We start from the raw sequence: 16,225 nt of genomic DNA, 5'->3' as shown, positions 1-16,225 counted from the left end.
ACATGTTAAAATTGTGTGTGCGCGAAATTTATGGGTTTATTCTTTTCCCGTTTATCCCTTTCTTTTTCCCCTTTTAGTAAAATTATTTCTTTTTCATTCGCAATATTGATAATGTGAAATTTATGTTTTCATAATGAAATTTGTATAATTATTACCTCAACTGTTGTATCTTTTTTCAGTATTATGTATAAAGATCCCCCAATTTTTTTTTTCAAAGAGTTAGACAGAAAAATTTATAAATTCATTTGGAGTGGTGGAAGAGATAGAGTAAAAAGAAAATATTCTTGTAAAGATTTTGCTTCGGGTGGGCTGCGAATGATTGATCCATAACTTTTTGCCATGTCACAGAAAATGGCTTCTTTTGGACAAAAATTACAGTAGTTTATGGATGATAATTGAACTTTCAGTATTAGAAGATTTTAGTCAGATGAATGATATTTTGTGGAAATCTCATGTACCTGAATCTGTTTTAATGAATAAGCTACCATGCTCTCAACTATCTGACTCTATTACAGCTTGGTATTTTTTCAGGGAGAAAGCAATATAGGGAGTTTGGTGTGAAATTCTCAGATTTAGGATCATGTCAATGTTTATATGGTTTAACAGAAATATTAGATCCAAGTCAAAGCGATTCTTTCTTTTGTTTATTCAAGAATGGTTTGATAGGGGTATAGTCTTTGTCAGTGATCTTTTAGATTCACCACTCCCTGATGGAAGCAAACTTTTTGAAGAACTTATTCTTGATTTCGGTATTTCGCCCAAAGGAAGGAGGAAATTTATATTTTTAATGAGCAATATTCCTCAACCATGGTTAACTATCTCAAATTGGGATCACAATGAAATTTTTGACACAGTAGTAAATAACTTGTGTTTAACAAATATGTTTACTCAATTATGGCAGAGAACTGTGCTCCAACAAAACAATATCAAATTTGTTTTTGGGAAGACCTGTCATTAGATCCAGATTCAGAATTGTGGGATAACGTCCATTTGAGAAATTTTAAAAGTTTTATTGACCCTCGAGTTCGTTCCTTTTATTTCAAGCTATATCATAGAGTTATAGCACTAAATGATTTTTTTTTGCACAAAATCAAAAGGAAGGACTCCCCAACTGCACATTCTGTCAGAGATTGCCAGAAACTGTTATTCACATGTTATTTATTGAATGTCATCACGTAAAAAAAGTTTGGGATGAGATAACTAATGTAATAAATCAAAATACTAAGAAAAATTATAACCTCTCCGGTTTTGAAAAAATTTTCGGGTTTAAAGATGATAAATTCATAACTTATATTTTCCTTATCCTTAAATGTTTATTTGTGTAAATTCAGAGGTAACCAACCCTCATTTCAAGGATTTAAGGTGTACCTAAAAACATAAAAGAACTTGAGTATCGCATTGCTAATAAGAATGGAAAACTTGTACTTCATTTCCGTAAATGGAGATTTGACATATGGTGTAAGGGTATGTTATTGCGGTGAGCACTCTGAATTTAGCATATTGAAGCGATCATTATATTGTTAATGACACCAGTTGTAATATGCGCCAATCTGTGGTGCCAGTGGCAGTGGGTGTGGGCCTCCTTTGGGCTTTTGGGGGCATCTACTTGGTTCCACATATAAAGTGGTTTAGCCATTTGTTATGTATACATGTTTCTATATGCTGTTAATTGTCTCATGTGGAATCTGGTGGGTTCTCCTGAGGGCGTCTTAAGGGCGACTTGATGCTCTCTTTTATCTCTTAAGGCTGTTTTTCAAAGAATGTACCATTGTATAATATTATGTACAACATTCTTATTGATTTTATTCTATGCTGCTTTGCTTTGATTTTCTATAATTTGTCGACTTAATCTTTTACTATTATTTATTATAAGTAGTATTTTTATCATCTCGAATTTTGATGTGATGCTTTTGTAATCTTGCTAATTTGATCAATAAAAACTCGATGATTTTTTTTTAATAATCTTGTGATAAATTTATAGTATGTTACTACATGTAGTATGATCTTTATTGTGTGATGCAGGTGTGCTTTTTTTTTTAAAGAGCCAAACGTTGAAAGGCTGTACTCCCCAAGACCTCACCTCCCTCCCACAGCCACCCCCACCCTCACCCACACTTCCTTCGAAGTTCCCACCCCCACCTCCGATCCGCGGCCCCTGTAATGAATACTAGTATACTACACTGTAAGCTCCTCGATTACGAAAGACTGGTACCCGGCCCGGTAATTCAATAAAATTTTATCGATTTTTCGTGTCCGAATGCTTAGACTACACTTGCTACCTTTTAACCAATCAGAATGCTAGAAAATTATTAAAGCGCAGTTTTCAAAATGGCGTCTGTTTGACAAGGACGAGGCAATACATCGTTGGCGTAGCATTTGTAAACAAAGTGCCGTCAATCAGAGGTTTACATATTTACAGCCATTCAGGAGACAGAGAAAAGACAGAACAAATTGCGGTAAGTAGGATGTCTACATTGATTTTGTAAGTGCATGATTTTCGAATGTGGAACGATTACGATGAATTTTTCCACTGCTGCACTGACCTTAGGCTTATGACTGGCACTCGCACACACACTGCGCACTGACACAGCACCATCGAGACCCCTCGCCCTGCCCTCGGTCGGCTAGCCGGCCGGCCCGCGAGCGGCCCATGTCCGCTTCGCGCTTCCTCGCTGCGCCGCATCAAATGCCGCCGCATCCGCATGCCGCCGCGCCGTTGGCCCATGCATGGATATGGCGTCCAGCATTGTATATTAAAAGTTGACCGGAAGATCGGTCTGTATCTTGTAGTCGGGGATATCTTCATCATCATCATCTTCTTCTTCTTCGAACTTCTTCTTCTTTCAAGAACAAAAGATCCGTCTGTTTTCTGTATCTGGTTGTCGGGCCTGATCGGGGATACTCTGAGTCTGAGTAGTCTGAGTCATAGTCGTGGATAGAGAGCAAGAGGGAGCTCTTTTCTGTGTAACGTTAGCAGTTAGCTTCTTTTCTGTGTAACGTTAGAGTTAGTATGTAACAGTTAAAAATTGTAAGAGGTCTATGAGTACAGTGCACTCCCGTTATAACGAACACGGTTATAACGAAATTCCGGTTATAACGAAGTAAAAATTTTGGCTGCAATGCCATCCACTCTATGTATTTCTATTGTTTATTTGTTCGGTTATAACGAAATTCCGATATAACGAAAGAAAACTGCTGGTCCCGAGGACTTCGTTATAACGGGAGTCCACTGTATGACTATCTTAATGTTCCGCGGAGACTGCGTCTGGCTTCCCAGATCCCCTCAAAGGATCGTGGCATGAAATTTTCGCGAATATTATTGGAATTGCCACTGGCGTTCAATGCATAGAGTTTTATAGATAATGTAGTGTAACTGTTAGACAAGAAATTTCGCATGCATTTCAATTTCGCGAATCTTGGCACTCGCGAAATTCGCGGAATTAAAATGCACGCGAACATTCCTCGTTTTACAGTAAAAGGTTAGATCTATACCGTAGTTATGGGTAAACTCGGCCTAGCGGGTAAACTCGGGCCCCCAGCGCGCGCATTATACATGCGTTAGATAGTAGTAACGTGCGCGCTGGGGGCCGAGTTTACCCATAACTACGGTAGATTAATAGCAGATAGACCTAGGTTTAGGGCCTAACACATCTTCCGCAGAGATTAAAACAAAAAAAAATGTCAAGTTTCACAGAATCCCCTCGGAGGAGGCCCGTATTTTAGTTTTAAAAAAATGATTAAAAAGAAGCTCCTCTATACGGACGGATTTTTCTGTCTAAATCGTTACACTGAAAGAGCTCTAGCTTATCCTTAACTACACGCAGCCGCTGTCGCGAAGCACAGCGGTCTGGTCAGGCTAGCTTATCCTACACCGTGATGGATACATCGTGTCGCAGTCCGATACAATACAACTAGGGTTTCCATCATCATTATCATTATGTACGTGACTCCTTTACTCCTGTAGGATATTTTTGCAAATATAAGTAGATCCTCACTCGTATTGTAGAATGGATCTGAGAGTGTCTGTAAATACTGTATTAAAATAGTTTGGCCTGTTAGCCTGGAGCATGTGCCCTGACCTGCTGAAGGACGCTTGTGGGGTCCTCACAAACCACTTTTTTCGTCATCTATCTTGTACTAGTTTACCCAGAGATTCACGCTGATTGGTGGGTATCCAAATTGTTATTCTCAGATACAACATGGATGCAAAGGATGATCCACCCTCGAATAAAGATGGGATGCTGGAAAGGAGCATCGAGGAGATTCGCTCCAAGATGAAGGAGAAGAGGCGGAAGAAGTTCCAGGCTGATCTCAGCTCATCGAGGTCTCGCTACAAGAATGGTGAGTTTGGCCATCCATCTAATACCTCTTTCTTTTCTGTGTTTGTTCTTCAATTTGAAGTTTATAATTGTATTGCTCATTACATCCATAATTGGTCCACAACATGACGGGAGTAGATTTACCACAGTTTGCACACATCATCAAATTCACAACAAAAACTGAAATGCATGATGCATTCACAACATGCATGCATTCAATGAGAAGAAAATGAAAATGGCTACATGTAAAATGAAAAACAGCATTATACAGTGAGTATCTTCCGTACATTCTCACAGCAAGTAATAACCTCATGTTCTATGTCTGTCCAGTGAATGTTATTCTGAAAACCAATCTGCTGATGAACAACGTATAGCCGTAGAGTAATATCTTTTGTGCATTCTCACAGCAAGTACCGTAATAACCTTTATGTCCCGTGTCTGTCCAGCGAATCTTATTCTGAAAACCAGTCTGCGGATGAACAAAATATGTGTCCCGCTACAACAAAAGGGTTCTAAAGTCGCTAACGGCTGAGCCGAGAAAATCGAGTTTGAAGTCACATCATCAAAATTGGTCAAACCAATCGAATTTCTGTTTTCGGCATAATTTTGTAGTGTAATGTTTTGTCTATCATTTGCTGAAATCTTGATATGATTAAAGGAAAGGCAAGAAATCAGTGATTTTCTGGGCCATGAATTTCCGACTTTCAGCGGAACAGAAACATGTCCAAAGATTTGGATTTAGCGCTGCAGCTATACTGTGCCCCTAGCAACGAGGGAGTGATCTTATTGGTCAGTGCAAGGCATTCTGATTACTGATTGGTCGTGCGTAGACCACTGGCGCTAAGCTTGAATGAACATCTGGGAGGTCACTAGGAGCATGCCTTCTATTGTCAAGCGATGAAAACTCTCTCGTCACCCCTTGATCATGATAACGTCGGAAGGAAAAATTTGAAGGCGTTTTTCTCAAAACTGATTTCCTCGGCTACTTGACATGCGCTAATGAAATCATTGATATCTCAGCAACCGAGTACTTTTATGAGTTGTTGTGCTTCATATGAAATTAAAGTAGAAGAGTCAAGGAATAATGCCGTGCCATTTTTAGAAAATTGTCCTCCCCCAACTTTCGGATCCTTTTGTTGTAGCGGGTCACATATAGTCATAGAGTAATATCTTTTGTGCATTCTCACAGCAAGTGATAACCTTTACATGTATGGTCCATGTCTGTCCAGCGAATCTTATTCTGAAAACCAGTCTGCGGATGAACAACATATTGCGATAGAGTAATATCTTTTGTGTATTCTCACAGCAAGTGTTTAACCTTTATGTCACATGTCTTTCCAGCGAATCTTATTCTGAAAACCAGTCTGCGGATGAACAATCGCAGCTTGGCCAAGTCTCTGGAGGTGGCGCAGACGGAGTTCCGCCAGACTCAGCAGGCTAACCTTGAGCTCCAGCGGGAGCGCCAGCTCCTACAGAGCGTCATCAATCGGTACCAGGAGCAGCACAGCAAGCAGAGGGTGTGTCTCTACTGCTTTCTTTGGGTTAATTAAAGGGAAAAATCTACCCAAAAAAATCAGTTTTTGTGAGTAGAAGCAGAAACTTTGAGTAACAGATCTGTTAACGGGTTTGAGCAAATTTTGTTCAAAACTTTAGTCCTTCTTTGTAAATTCCCAGACACTATGACAGTCTGTCATTTCGGATGTTTTCATTCAAATCGTGGCACTGTTGCTATTAGTTTGAATGACTTGCTTGATGAATAGCTTGATTCCAAGGGATAAGGTAATCATGGCAGTGTCTGTACCCAGTTTATGAGTTGGGTTTATGTGTGTTTAAGACTGAGGGTGTGTCTGTGCTTGTAAACATCTGTTTTTCTTGTGTATGTGAATGTGTATAAAAATTGTGTTTGCGTATGTGTGTATGAGTTCATTTAACTTACAATTCATACCTAGTTCGATTCCAGTTCAATTATTCATGCAATCCTGGAAAAAGAAATGAAAAGAAATAGAGTTATTTTTGGTAAAGGTTTTCATGTACAATTGTACTTTTGTAGTGTCAGTGTGGCAAACAAGCAAAGCAATAAATAATCATAAAATCTGACATAGGAAGAATAAAAAAGAAAAACTGCATATTAGATTTTCAACAAAATCTCCACATGTCCTTACTTACTGCTTACTATCTTCACTTCTGCACTGTAGAATCAAATATCAGGGGTAAGAGACCTGCTGAACAAAGTGACCGCCAGCCTCCTGGACACTGTTGGCATTCTCGGTCAAGCTCTGGACATGTGCGTCATCCCGAGACCAAGCAAGGACAGCAGCCTCGGCACAGTGTTTCGCAAGTCATGTGCCATGTCTGACGACGATGACTCATCCTCGTCCGACTTGGAGAAAAATAGTGCGGGAAGGTGAGGTTTTGACTCTTTAACTTAAACCGTTGTCACAAATCATAGCATGGTTAGCATGGAGTAGTTAAGAGTAGCACAGGTTTACTGGAATGTGTATACTGTGCTCTGGAGATTGGGAGAATTTCCTTACATTGATGCAAGTAGATTATCTAAAAGTATCATCTAAAACAAAGGATTCTCAGACAATAGTTGTCTCTGTATAGCAAATTATGTTGTGAGATGTATTTCATTTATGCAAACCATGGTCAGGATGTAGCATTTAAAGAGCAAGTAGAACACATTTTCAAAGATGATTCAGACTGTTTTAATAGCCTAGGAGAGATGCCAATCACTTCCAGAAAGAGTTCTATTTGGGTCACACTTTGCTCAAGATTCTGTTCATACCTTTTCCTTGAATAGTCTGTGTATTCTACAAAAAAGAAGAAAAAAAAAAAACCCTGCATGAACCAAGGGAACATAGCAGGTGCACTAGGTTGAACTCAAAGATCCAACAAGAATGGTTGAGGACATTCTTGATTGGTAGTGTAAGCAGTGTAAATAGACAAGTGACCCATTTTCGAACAACTCTTGATGTGTCCAAAACATAATATAGGACTGCACTGTATAAAAAGGGTATATGCAGGTGAGAAAAAGAAGGAGAAAAAATATGTTCTGTCAAAGGCTTTGTCCAATGTTCTTTCCTTTTGTCTGTGTTTTTGTCCCCGCCGAACGAGTTCGAGCAGGGGACTATGAAATGGGCTCCGTACGTGTGTGTGTCTGTGCGTGTGTCCGTGAGTGATCAAAATGCTACAAAATGCTACTCCTTCGCCATTTCTAACCCGATTTCGATTCCGTTTGCTTTATGTGATGGCACTAGGTGAGGGCTTCAAAACTTCTACACAGAATTTTGACCTTTGACTTCTTTGACCTTTGACCTTGATTTTTGACCTATATTGTACATTGGCTACAAAATGCTACTCCTTCGCCATTTCTAACCCGATTTTGATTCTGTTTGCTTTATGTGATGGCACTAGGTGAGGGCTTCAAAACTTCTACACAGAATTTTGACCTTTGACTTCTTTGACCTTTGACCTTGATTTTTGACCTATATTGTACATTTTGCAACAAAATGCTACTTCTGGCGGGGACATATATTACGCACCGCGTAATTTCTACTTTTCCTTGTTAATGTCTCAGATCGGCTCCATCCAGCAATCCAAACATCTTCAATCAGAACATTGTCAGTAAGAAGAAGCTGCAAAAGATGTCTGCCCGTTCAAAGGGCCCAGTAGGCGACCAGGAGGATCTCTGCCAGGACTCGTCCAGCGACAGACCCCAGGATGAAATTCCAGACCTTCCGGACATAGACATACCGCTCATGTTTATGTCGGATGACTACCCCCTGTCCAAAAAAGGCAAAGGTACTTATCTTGACCTTTCAACCACCATGTTTGATTTTTTTTTTCATTACTTGTATTGTTGCTGCACTCTGCGAAGGTCAATACAGAAGGCCGTATGTGGACATTCAGCTTCTTGTGTTATGCTAATGTAATTTACTATAATGCCAAGTTGTTGATAGAAAGCTGATATGAACATTGCTTTCCAGCAATACACCTCACTGTGTGCATTCTTAAAACAGGAGCAGCAACCAAAATGGAAAGAGGCAAGGGTCATCTAACGACAGCAAAGGTGCTAGTTTTAGCTGCAGTTTATGCAATTATCGTGCAAATGATGTACTTTTGGTGACAAGAGTGTGGACTCTTTCATATATGCAAATTCTTGATTTCTTTATTTGACTTTTTAAAGTTCTGGTGCACTTTAAAAACCAACCTATTATTAAAGTCAATATATAAAGGGTTTGACGGCAAAACAAGTTACGTCCATTCTTGTGAATTTGAGATTCCTTGTTATGTAGCAAGTGAGGTGTCATTGGAAAGGTTGAATTTTGCTCTGTGATGATAGACTTACTTTGTAATATTTGCAAATGGTACCAAAATCATTATGCAATTAAATATTTCATATCTCAAGCTAAAACTGTGATTTAAAATCATAGTTGCTGCCAGTGATGCTGACATCTAATGAGAATGCATTTTGGCAAGGTCTTGTCAGTTTTGAAAGTTTTGTCAGATGCCGGAATTACTCGATAAATTAATCTTTTAAAGGCTATCAAAAAAGTATGCAAATTAATGAGTGTAGTACTGATTGCATTATCACTTCCCGTCCAATATTTCAGTGACGGCCAGAAGGGATACCAGAAACATCTCACCTGAGGAGCTGTTACCAATGCCAATCTCACGCGAGGATCCTGGAACCAACTTCACAGCAGATTCTGAGATCAAGGAGGTAGCCGAGGAGACTGAAACGATGCTGAATGAGGCAGCGGCAGAGAATCCTGTCCGTAGGAATTCATCGCTCGACTCAAATGCAGATTTATTTGAAGCTGCGCATGCTGGCACAGATGGAAATGAAGTTGAGATGATGGAAGATGTAAGGGTTCCGCGAAAGAGGCGCAGCAGGCAGTCAAAGAAAGATCGCACAGGTGGGAAGCCCTTAGACCAGAAGAACGATGGAAAGGATGGATGCAAGAATGACGATGCGGAGGAAAAGCGTGGCAAGGAGAGAAGGAAAAAGAGTGGGCGACGGGGAAAAGAGGAGGAAATGGTTGCTCCTCAGCAGAATTTAGTGGAGGAGGAGATGGAGGCAGACTTGGAAGCCATGGAAGTGGGGCCAGATGAGGACCTAAATGATGGGACAGCAAGTCGCAGGAGAAGCAAAAGACAGTCAAAGAGGAGGGGCACATTTGTCAAGCACAGTCATGAGGATCGGGAGGCGGCAGTCCAGTTGGGCGTCAGTGAAACAAAAGACGAGCCGGCGAGTGAGCATACAGAGGCTGAAATTGGTGGGATTATTGGTGAAGGACAGCCAGAGCGCTCGGGCAAAGAGAACAATTCCAGTGGAAAGGATGTATCGGTGGTCGCCCAGGCTGAAGAGATTGAGCACAAAGTAGATGGCAGTTCTGGTAAAGGGAACTCCACAGACTCAAGTAGCAGGCAGGACAAGTGCAGTCAGCTGCAGAAAGAGAAAGAAGATTCCAACGGAAATAAATCGGATTACAGACTGGCAGATATGGAGATGACCAGCACGGCCCTCGGACACATTTCAGTCTTGGAATCTGGCAGGGATAGAGGTGTTGAGGCCATGAGCAAAGGTGATAACAACTTAGAGATCGGAGAGGAAGACACCAACAGTCAGCCGACTTCGAAGAAGAGTAAGTTGCCTGTAATGAAAAAAGGGAAACTCAAGGACAAATCAAAATCCCTGAGACTGGTCAAACACAGCTCAAAGATTCCCTCGAAGGCTAGGAGCAAGAAGGAGATGCGGGACAAGACGGATGACAGGGATGTTGCGCAGATGTCCATCTTTGATCTGTCAGTTGGGGACAGTTTTTCCCATCCAACCCCTTCCCGCCTGCACAAACCGCATCCTCAGACCCAGCCCGCTCCTGATGCGATGGCCAGCCAGGAGGCAAGAATGCCTGAAGGGGACGATGACCACAACAGATCAGTGAGAAATTCTCCATCTTCTGCAAAAACCACAGAACTGGCGCATACTCAAAGCTCAAAAGGCCAAGAGAATGTGGAGAAACATGGCGTGATCAAGAGAAAGTCCCGAAAATCAAAATCGGTTGTCACCCCGAGGAATCCGGAGGCCAAGAGGATGACGTCGGAGAAGGCTCTCCTGGAAGAGCTGAATAACCTCGATGCCTCCTACTTGAGCGAGGTCACCAACCCCGAGAGGAGGAGCAAGATCGGATCCTCCCTGCCATCGCGGAAGAGCAGCAACCAAAAGGAGGAGCGGGAGAGTCTGAGCGATTTGATCACAAGACCCCTCGTGCGAAAGTCTTCCAACAAACGCAAGCTCTCAAAGATGCAATTTTTCTTGGAATTGGAGGATGCTGAGAGTGAAAGCCGCAGCTTGAGTCTTGGCAAAGAGACAGAGAAGAAAAGAAGCTCAAAGGTTTCTGACATGAAACTGAAGGATTTGCGTGATGATGATGTACCTGATTGTAAAGGAGGGCAGAAAAGCCTTAATGTTACCCACGATGTCCTGGAAGACATAGATCATCTGGTGTCAGTGAGTAATGCTCAGGGCAAACTTAAGCCAGTCCCAAGACGTACCACAATCCTGAAGTCAGGCAAACAGACAGAGACATCCAACCTGAATGTAACATTTGATTTGGATGTTCAGCCAGAGAATGATTGTGCTCGGATGCAAATTTCTCACAAGCCCCAAAACTTTCATGGCAATGATGATTCCTGTCAAAACCGTAAGGCGCTGAATGAGGGTGGAAAGAAAAGTTCGAACTCAAAGAAGGCTACCGAACAGTATTCGAGTCCCTCGAAATGCTTTGATGATGAAATTGGCCATGACAAAGAGTCGACCCAGGGTGTAGCCAGAAAAGCATCTTCTGATACAGCAACTGAGAACCGCGAAAGAGTTCAGCAAGATCGGCATGCCCCCTTGCCCCGGGAAACAAGTGATCGCCAAACAGCCGATGCTGTTGAAGCAGCTGGGAGGAAAGGTATCAACACCAGCAAGAGCAAGAAGAGGCCGGCCGAAGACAGCTCCAGCGGCGACCGGGAGGAAAAGCCGCACAAGGTCTCCAGGACCGATGCTGTGTCAAAGGTCATGACAGATGTGACCAACACATTAGCAGCTGGCGAGGAGAGCCGTGGGGATGACGTGGTGCGCACAGGGGGCAAGGGAGATGTTCCTGCAGGGGATGCCACGAAGGAGAATGCCCCGGAGGTGCCCCAGAGAAGGGCGCGCAGGACAAAAGGCATGGTCAGCTACAAGGAGCCGTCAGGAAACAAGTATGCTCATTTGATATTTGTATACCTCTGTGTTATATGTTGTACTGGTGGATAAACTGAGAACCTTTAGATATCATTAGAGATAGTGAAAGGGAGTTATGTGGCATTTGTTTCAAATATATTCCATAGGTTTCCTTTACTGTGTACTTGCAAGCTACACAAACTGAAATATAGAGGGCAAGAACTGAGACACGTGAAGGTATTAGACAAGGTTAACCTCTGCTTTTCTCTAGTGGGGCAGATATGTGAAAAAGATGCTCACATCCGGCGGAAAATATGAAATTTTGCATATAGGGGTATTTTGGGGCGCTGATTTCAAAAATTGCTGGATCCAAGAGATCTGGCCACGGGGTCGGCCGCCATTTTGAATTCCAATATGGCCGCCGTCAAAGATCCCTATCTTCAGTTCTGAATGACATAAGCCATTGAAATTTGATACATAAAAGCGTGGTGATATGATGACTTCAATAACAGACTTATTCGATTCTTCTGACAAGCTGCACGGCAGTCAATTTGAATTTTCCTACGTAGTTTCCATGTTGCAGTGTTGAAAATCTCTTTCTCGGGTTTGTGAATTAGGCTACCTGATTGAGCGCGCGTCTGTAACTGATTGAGTGCGCGCTGCTGTATTTACATTGTGACGTCAGTGAAAGGTGCGTTATGCTTCATTTTTGTTGCACTTTTTGGCATGCCCGTGAATGTTAGTCGTGATGTTTGTCTTCGCAACCATATTGGAATTCAAAATAGCGGGCATTGCATTTGTCAGACACATCGCATTAGTCCATTTTTAAACTCAGTATGTTAAAGTACTTCTTTCCACGTAATTTCAGCGTCACTCACCACTTAGAACTCGAGATAGGAATTTTGACAATTTCGTTGAGGCGGCCATATTGGAATTCAAAATGGCGGCCATTCGATGATTGTCAGACACCACAAATGAATCTTTCATCACATTTAATATGTCAAAACGCTCTTGTGAACCAAACTTTGGTGCCACAGGTCATTTAAAACTCAAGATAGGGATCTTTAAATTTGTTTTGTGATGGCGGCCATATTGGAATTCAAAATGGCGGCCGATCCCGTGGCCAGATCTCTTGGATCTGGCAATTTTTGAAATCAGCGCCCCAAAATACCCCTGTATGCAAAATTTCATACTTTCCGCCGGATGTGAGCATTTCGATCAATTTTTGTTACATCTGCCCTACTACTCACTGTATACTTACAAGTGTATCAGGCAATATTTGCTTACGAACATGCATCCTTATAGCACATGATGTCTGCCATTATACATCATAACCAATCCTTTTTTTTTTTGGAATGCACTATTCAGTGCATTGATATTGATATGTTTTGTTTGTATACTCAACTTAAAAACATGTTATCTAATCACCAAAATCAACACAAAACTCCTAGTAACTCAGCTACAATTCTGAGTGTATTTCTGAAGAAATTGGTCACTCAGCTTGCCAAGACAAATTTAGTTTTGCTAATTATCCCTTGGTGTCCTGTTTCACATCTAAATCTGCACATTATTATCATTATTATTTAAATGTGCACATGATGCTACATTTCTTCGTATTTGCCTGCTTTTTGTCTGTTTCCACCAAACTTTCTGTCATTACTTCCCAATTTATTCAAATCTCATGCATCTCTTAAAAAAAGACAAGAGCACACCTTCATAGCATTACAGTGCTGTATATGAAATGCTAATTTGAATCTGCACATGTACAGTGTAATTGCAACAAATCAAATTTTGTCATATCTGCATGTACTTATTTTCATTGCAGGAAACTCCGCCAGGGGGATCCCTTCACAGACACAGTATATAAGAGCATTGCCCCAACCAACGTACCCAAGGTAACAAAATCATTGAGCTCTGTGCTTCATCCCTGTCATACATATATGGAGCTCCCAATAACGCACCTTGAATCACTTTCATAGTGCAGTCCTGTCATAACAAACACAGTTATAACAAATTTTCGTTACAATGAAGTAAAAATTCAGGTCCTAAAACTCTTATCTAATATCTTGACACACTTTTATTTGATTAGTGACTCTTCCTCTGACGCTATCCCTAATCCTAATCCTGAACGTAATTGTAAATCGTAACCCTCAACTCTTATCCTAAACCTAACCTTCACTCTAATCTTTACTCTGACCTTATCACTAACCAGTATTTAGCCGGGGGAGGGGGTGTAATTGCCCTGATACGATTTGTTCAGCTATAACAAAAAATGTATTTTAGCAGGAGTTGCCTGTACTATTTTTGAAATTCAAGAGTGGACTGGTATGGGAATATGTCACATATTGCAATGGATTCTTTTTTTATTTTTTAGGCGTGTGTCTCATGTGTCTTTAACCCTTGATGAAGTAAAATTAGTTGTGATGTAGCTTTTCTGACTTTGGTATTATGCATCAGTTGTGTAAGGATTCATTTTGTTCTTGTATTACACGAGCATCAAATTTGGAACTCACAATCTGATGAGTTTCTATGATTAAGTTTTGTGACTATGTCCCTTTAATAGTAATTGCCAGCCAAGAAAGTGACCATTGAATTACATATAATCTCAAACCAGAGTGGGTGTGTTCTCATGTGCCCTTGATATTAGGCTATGATCCAGGCAGAGGATACAGCTATTGTCTTTGCTGTAAATGCTAAACGTCTGATGCAGTGAGATTATTGTCTTTGCTACGGTAAGACATATGTCTGATGCGGCGAGACTATGAACAGTGGAAGCATCCACCGCCTACAAATGTATATCCACTTGTCTTGCTTTAGTTCTTGTTATTTTACCAACTATGAATCGGTGGCAATTTTTCTTATGAAAACTGCCACTGATTCAAAATCAATTAGAAAAAAAAACAATGACTACAGCAAGACAAATGGATATAGGTGGTGGATGCTTTACATGCATTCACTGTTCGTAGTATGGCCGTTTCAGATGTTTCACTTAACAAAGACAATCATGCTGTATCAGATGTTTAGCGTAACAGCAAAGACAGTAGCTGCATCCTCTGCCTGGATTATAGGCTACCTAGATATTGGTTTCAGTGGTTGATCATGAGAGGTACATATTGTACGTTGTATGTCATACTGTGTTTACCTGTTTGCCCATCTCCAGGCCTGAAAGAAATTAAAGGCTTACCAACATCACTAGCTGAGTAGCACAGCATTCGGCTGGTGTCCGAGCAAGAAGCAGGGGAGTCCCCCAAACCAAACAGTGAGGTCAAGCCTGCAAGGATGGCAGGTGTGGCCAGGGCAGTAGGCATCATCTTCACTGGACAAATCACATTACTGTTGGTCTTAAGTGGCACTCAAGCATCTGTAGTTGCATAATCCACTTTTTTTCTTCTTCTGAATCCTTGTGATGTTGATTGATATGTTCGCCGTATCTCAGTCAAATCTGGATATAGTATAAAACAGTAAGTTCTGAAGACAGTTCCACTGAATGCTGAAATTTTGCTAGGTTTCAGATAACCTCCCTTTTACTGAATTTAATCCTCAGAAGTGACTACATATGTTCTTTGTTTTTACGGTATCAGCCACTTCACTTGTGATATTGTAGTGCATGGTTTTGAGTTTTATGCTGTCTATCAAAGTGATTCCATTTCAGCTATGATACAGTCGTGTATGTGAATAAGAGAGCAGTGATAAACACAGTGTTTTTTTTTTTTTGTGACATAAGGAAAAAATTGCCTGTTAGGACATTCCAGTCTTTGAAATTGCATATTTAGGGTTTGGATGATTGGGAATAGGGAAAATGTCGCTAATCTTACATGTAAGAATGTCAATATGTTAATTCATGCCCCAAATTCATGGCTGAACTTGCCTTTCCACTGTATCCAAGATGTCTCCTTCATAAAGTAAAGAGTGAAAATTCAATCATCTTAACCCTAACTTACCTGGGCTATTTAGCGAGCTTGAATTCCTGGGGGGCCATTATCATGGCCCCCCCCTTCAGATCTCGGCCGTTGATCGCGTGATCGCCACAAAATTTTGCATGAACATAAAGCCGGATGTAATCTACAAGGCTATTACGTTAAATTTTCCAAAAACTGCATTTTCTATTTTAAATTAATTAATTATGCAAATATATGCAAAAAACCTAATTTTCGTCTGTAATTGGCTTATAAAAGCTTACGGACTGCTGATTTTTGGTGTAAATATTCCTAGTGACATTCCAAACATTTGTGCGTAAAAAAAAATTCAGTATCAAAATTAATTTCTTATGTTTTTTATTGTTTTATCAATTTTTTATGTATTTTGTTGTTTTTTCGAACTTTTGCTTTCGTTGTTTTTTTCAACAGAATTTGTCATACACATTTTTTGAAGCATGATTATACTAAAATAAATTGATTTCAGCCATTAGAATTAAAAATACGAATCTTTATAAGAATTGATTGAAAAAACACAATTTGTATTGACTTTGTACACAAAATCATGTTTTTGAGCAATTTTGGGGTTGACGAAAATTTTTTGAAGGGGCGTGGCTTCAGAACGGTATGCCCGGGCGCGACAAATTTGGTTTCAAAAGTTGCGCGAGACTTGAAAGTAAAAAGTCAGCGAGCGGCGCGGTCAAAAAATTTTGCACGCCGGAATGGTTGCGGAATTCATCGAGGGGGGGCATTATGCCCCCCCGGTAAGTTAG

The 16,225-nt window shown here is 40.8% G+C and overlaps 2 protein-coding genes across 2 annotated transcripts; both read left to right on the top strand.

Moving 5' to 3' along the window:
• The first annotated feature begins 2,337 nt into the window (after positions 1 to 2,337).
• LOC139725707 (uncharacterized) lies at positions 2,338 to 9,170 on the top strand. Its single transcript, XM_071636788.1, has 7 exons — positions 2,338 to 2,456; positions 4,193 to 4,341; positions 5,661 to 5,836; positions 6,515 to 6,723; positions 7,900 to 8,123; positions 8,936 to 9,113; positions 9,161 to 9,170. The coding sequence occupies exons 2-7, from the start codon at positions 4,200 to 4,202 to the stop codon at positions 9,168 to 9,170; spliced, it is 939 nt and encodes a 312-aa protein (XP_071492889.1). The 5' UTR covers positions 2,338 to 2,456; positions 4,193 to 4,199.
• LOC139725697 (uncharacterized) lies at positions 9,168 to 14,978 on the top strand. The gene is made up of 3 exons (XM_071636779.1): positions 9,168 to 11,576; positions 13,364 to 13,433; positions 14,699 to 14,978. Exons 1-3 carry the CDS (start codon positions 9,178 to 9,180, stop codon positions 14,702 to 14,704), a joined length of 2,475 nt encoding a protein of 824 aa, XP_071492880.1. The 5' UTR covers positions 9,168 to 9,177; the 3' UTR covers positions 14,705 to 14,978.
• The last annotated feature ends 1,247 nt before the right edge of the window (positions 14,979 to 16,225 follow it).

The sequence above is a fragment of the Diadema antillarum genome, unplaced genomic scaffold, assembly GCF_040938485.1.
Source record: "Diadema antillarum isolate AM-2024a unplaced genomic scaffold, OU_Dant_1.0 seq00000054_RagTag, whole genome shotgun sequence".
NCBI classification, from domain to species: domain Eukaryota; kingdom Metazoa; phylum Echinodermata; class Echinoidea; order Diadematoida; family Diadematidae; genus Diadema; species Diadema antillarum.
This window is presented reverse-complemented; position numbering and strand designations above follow the sequence as displayed.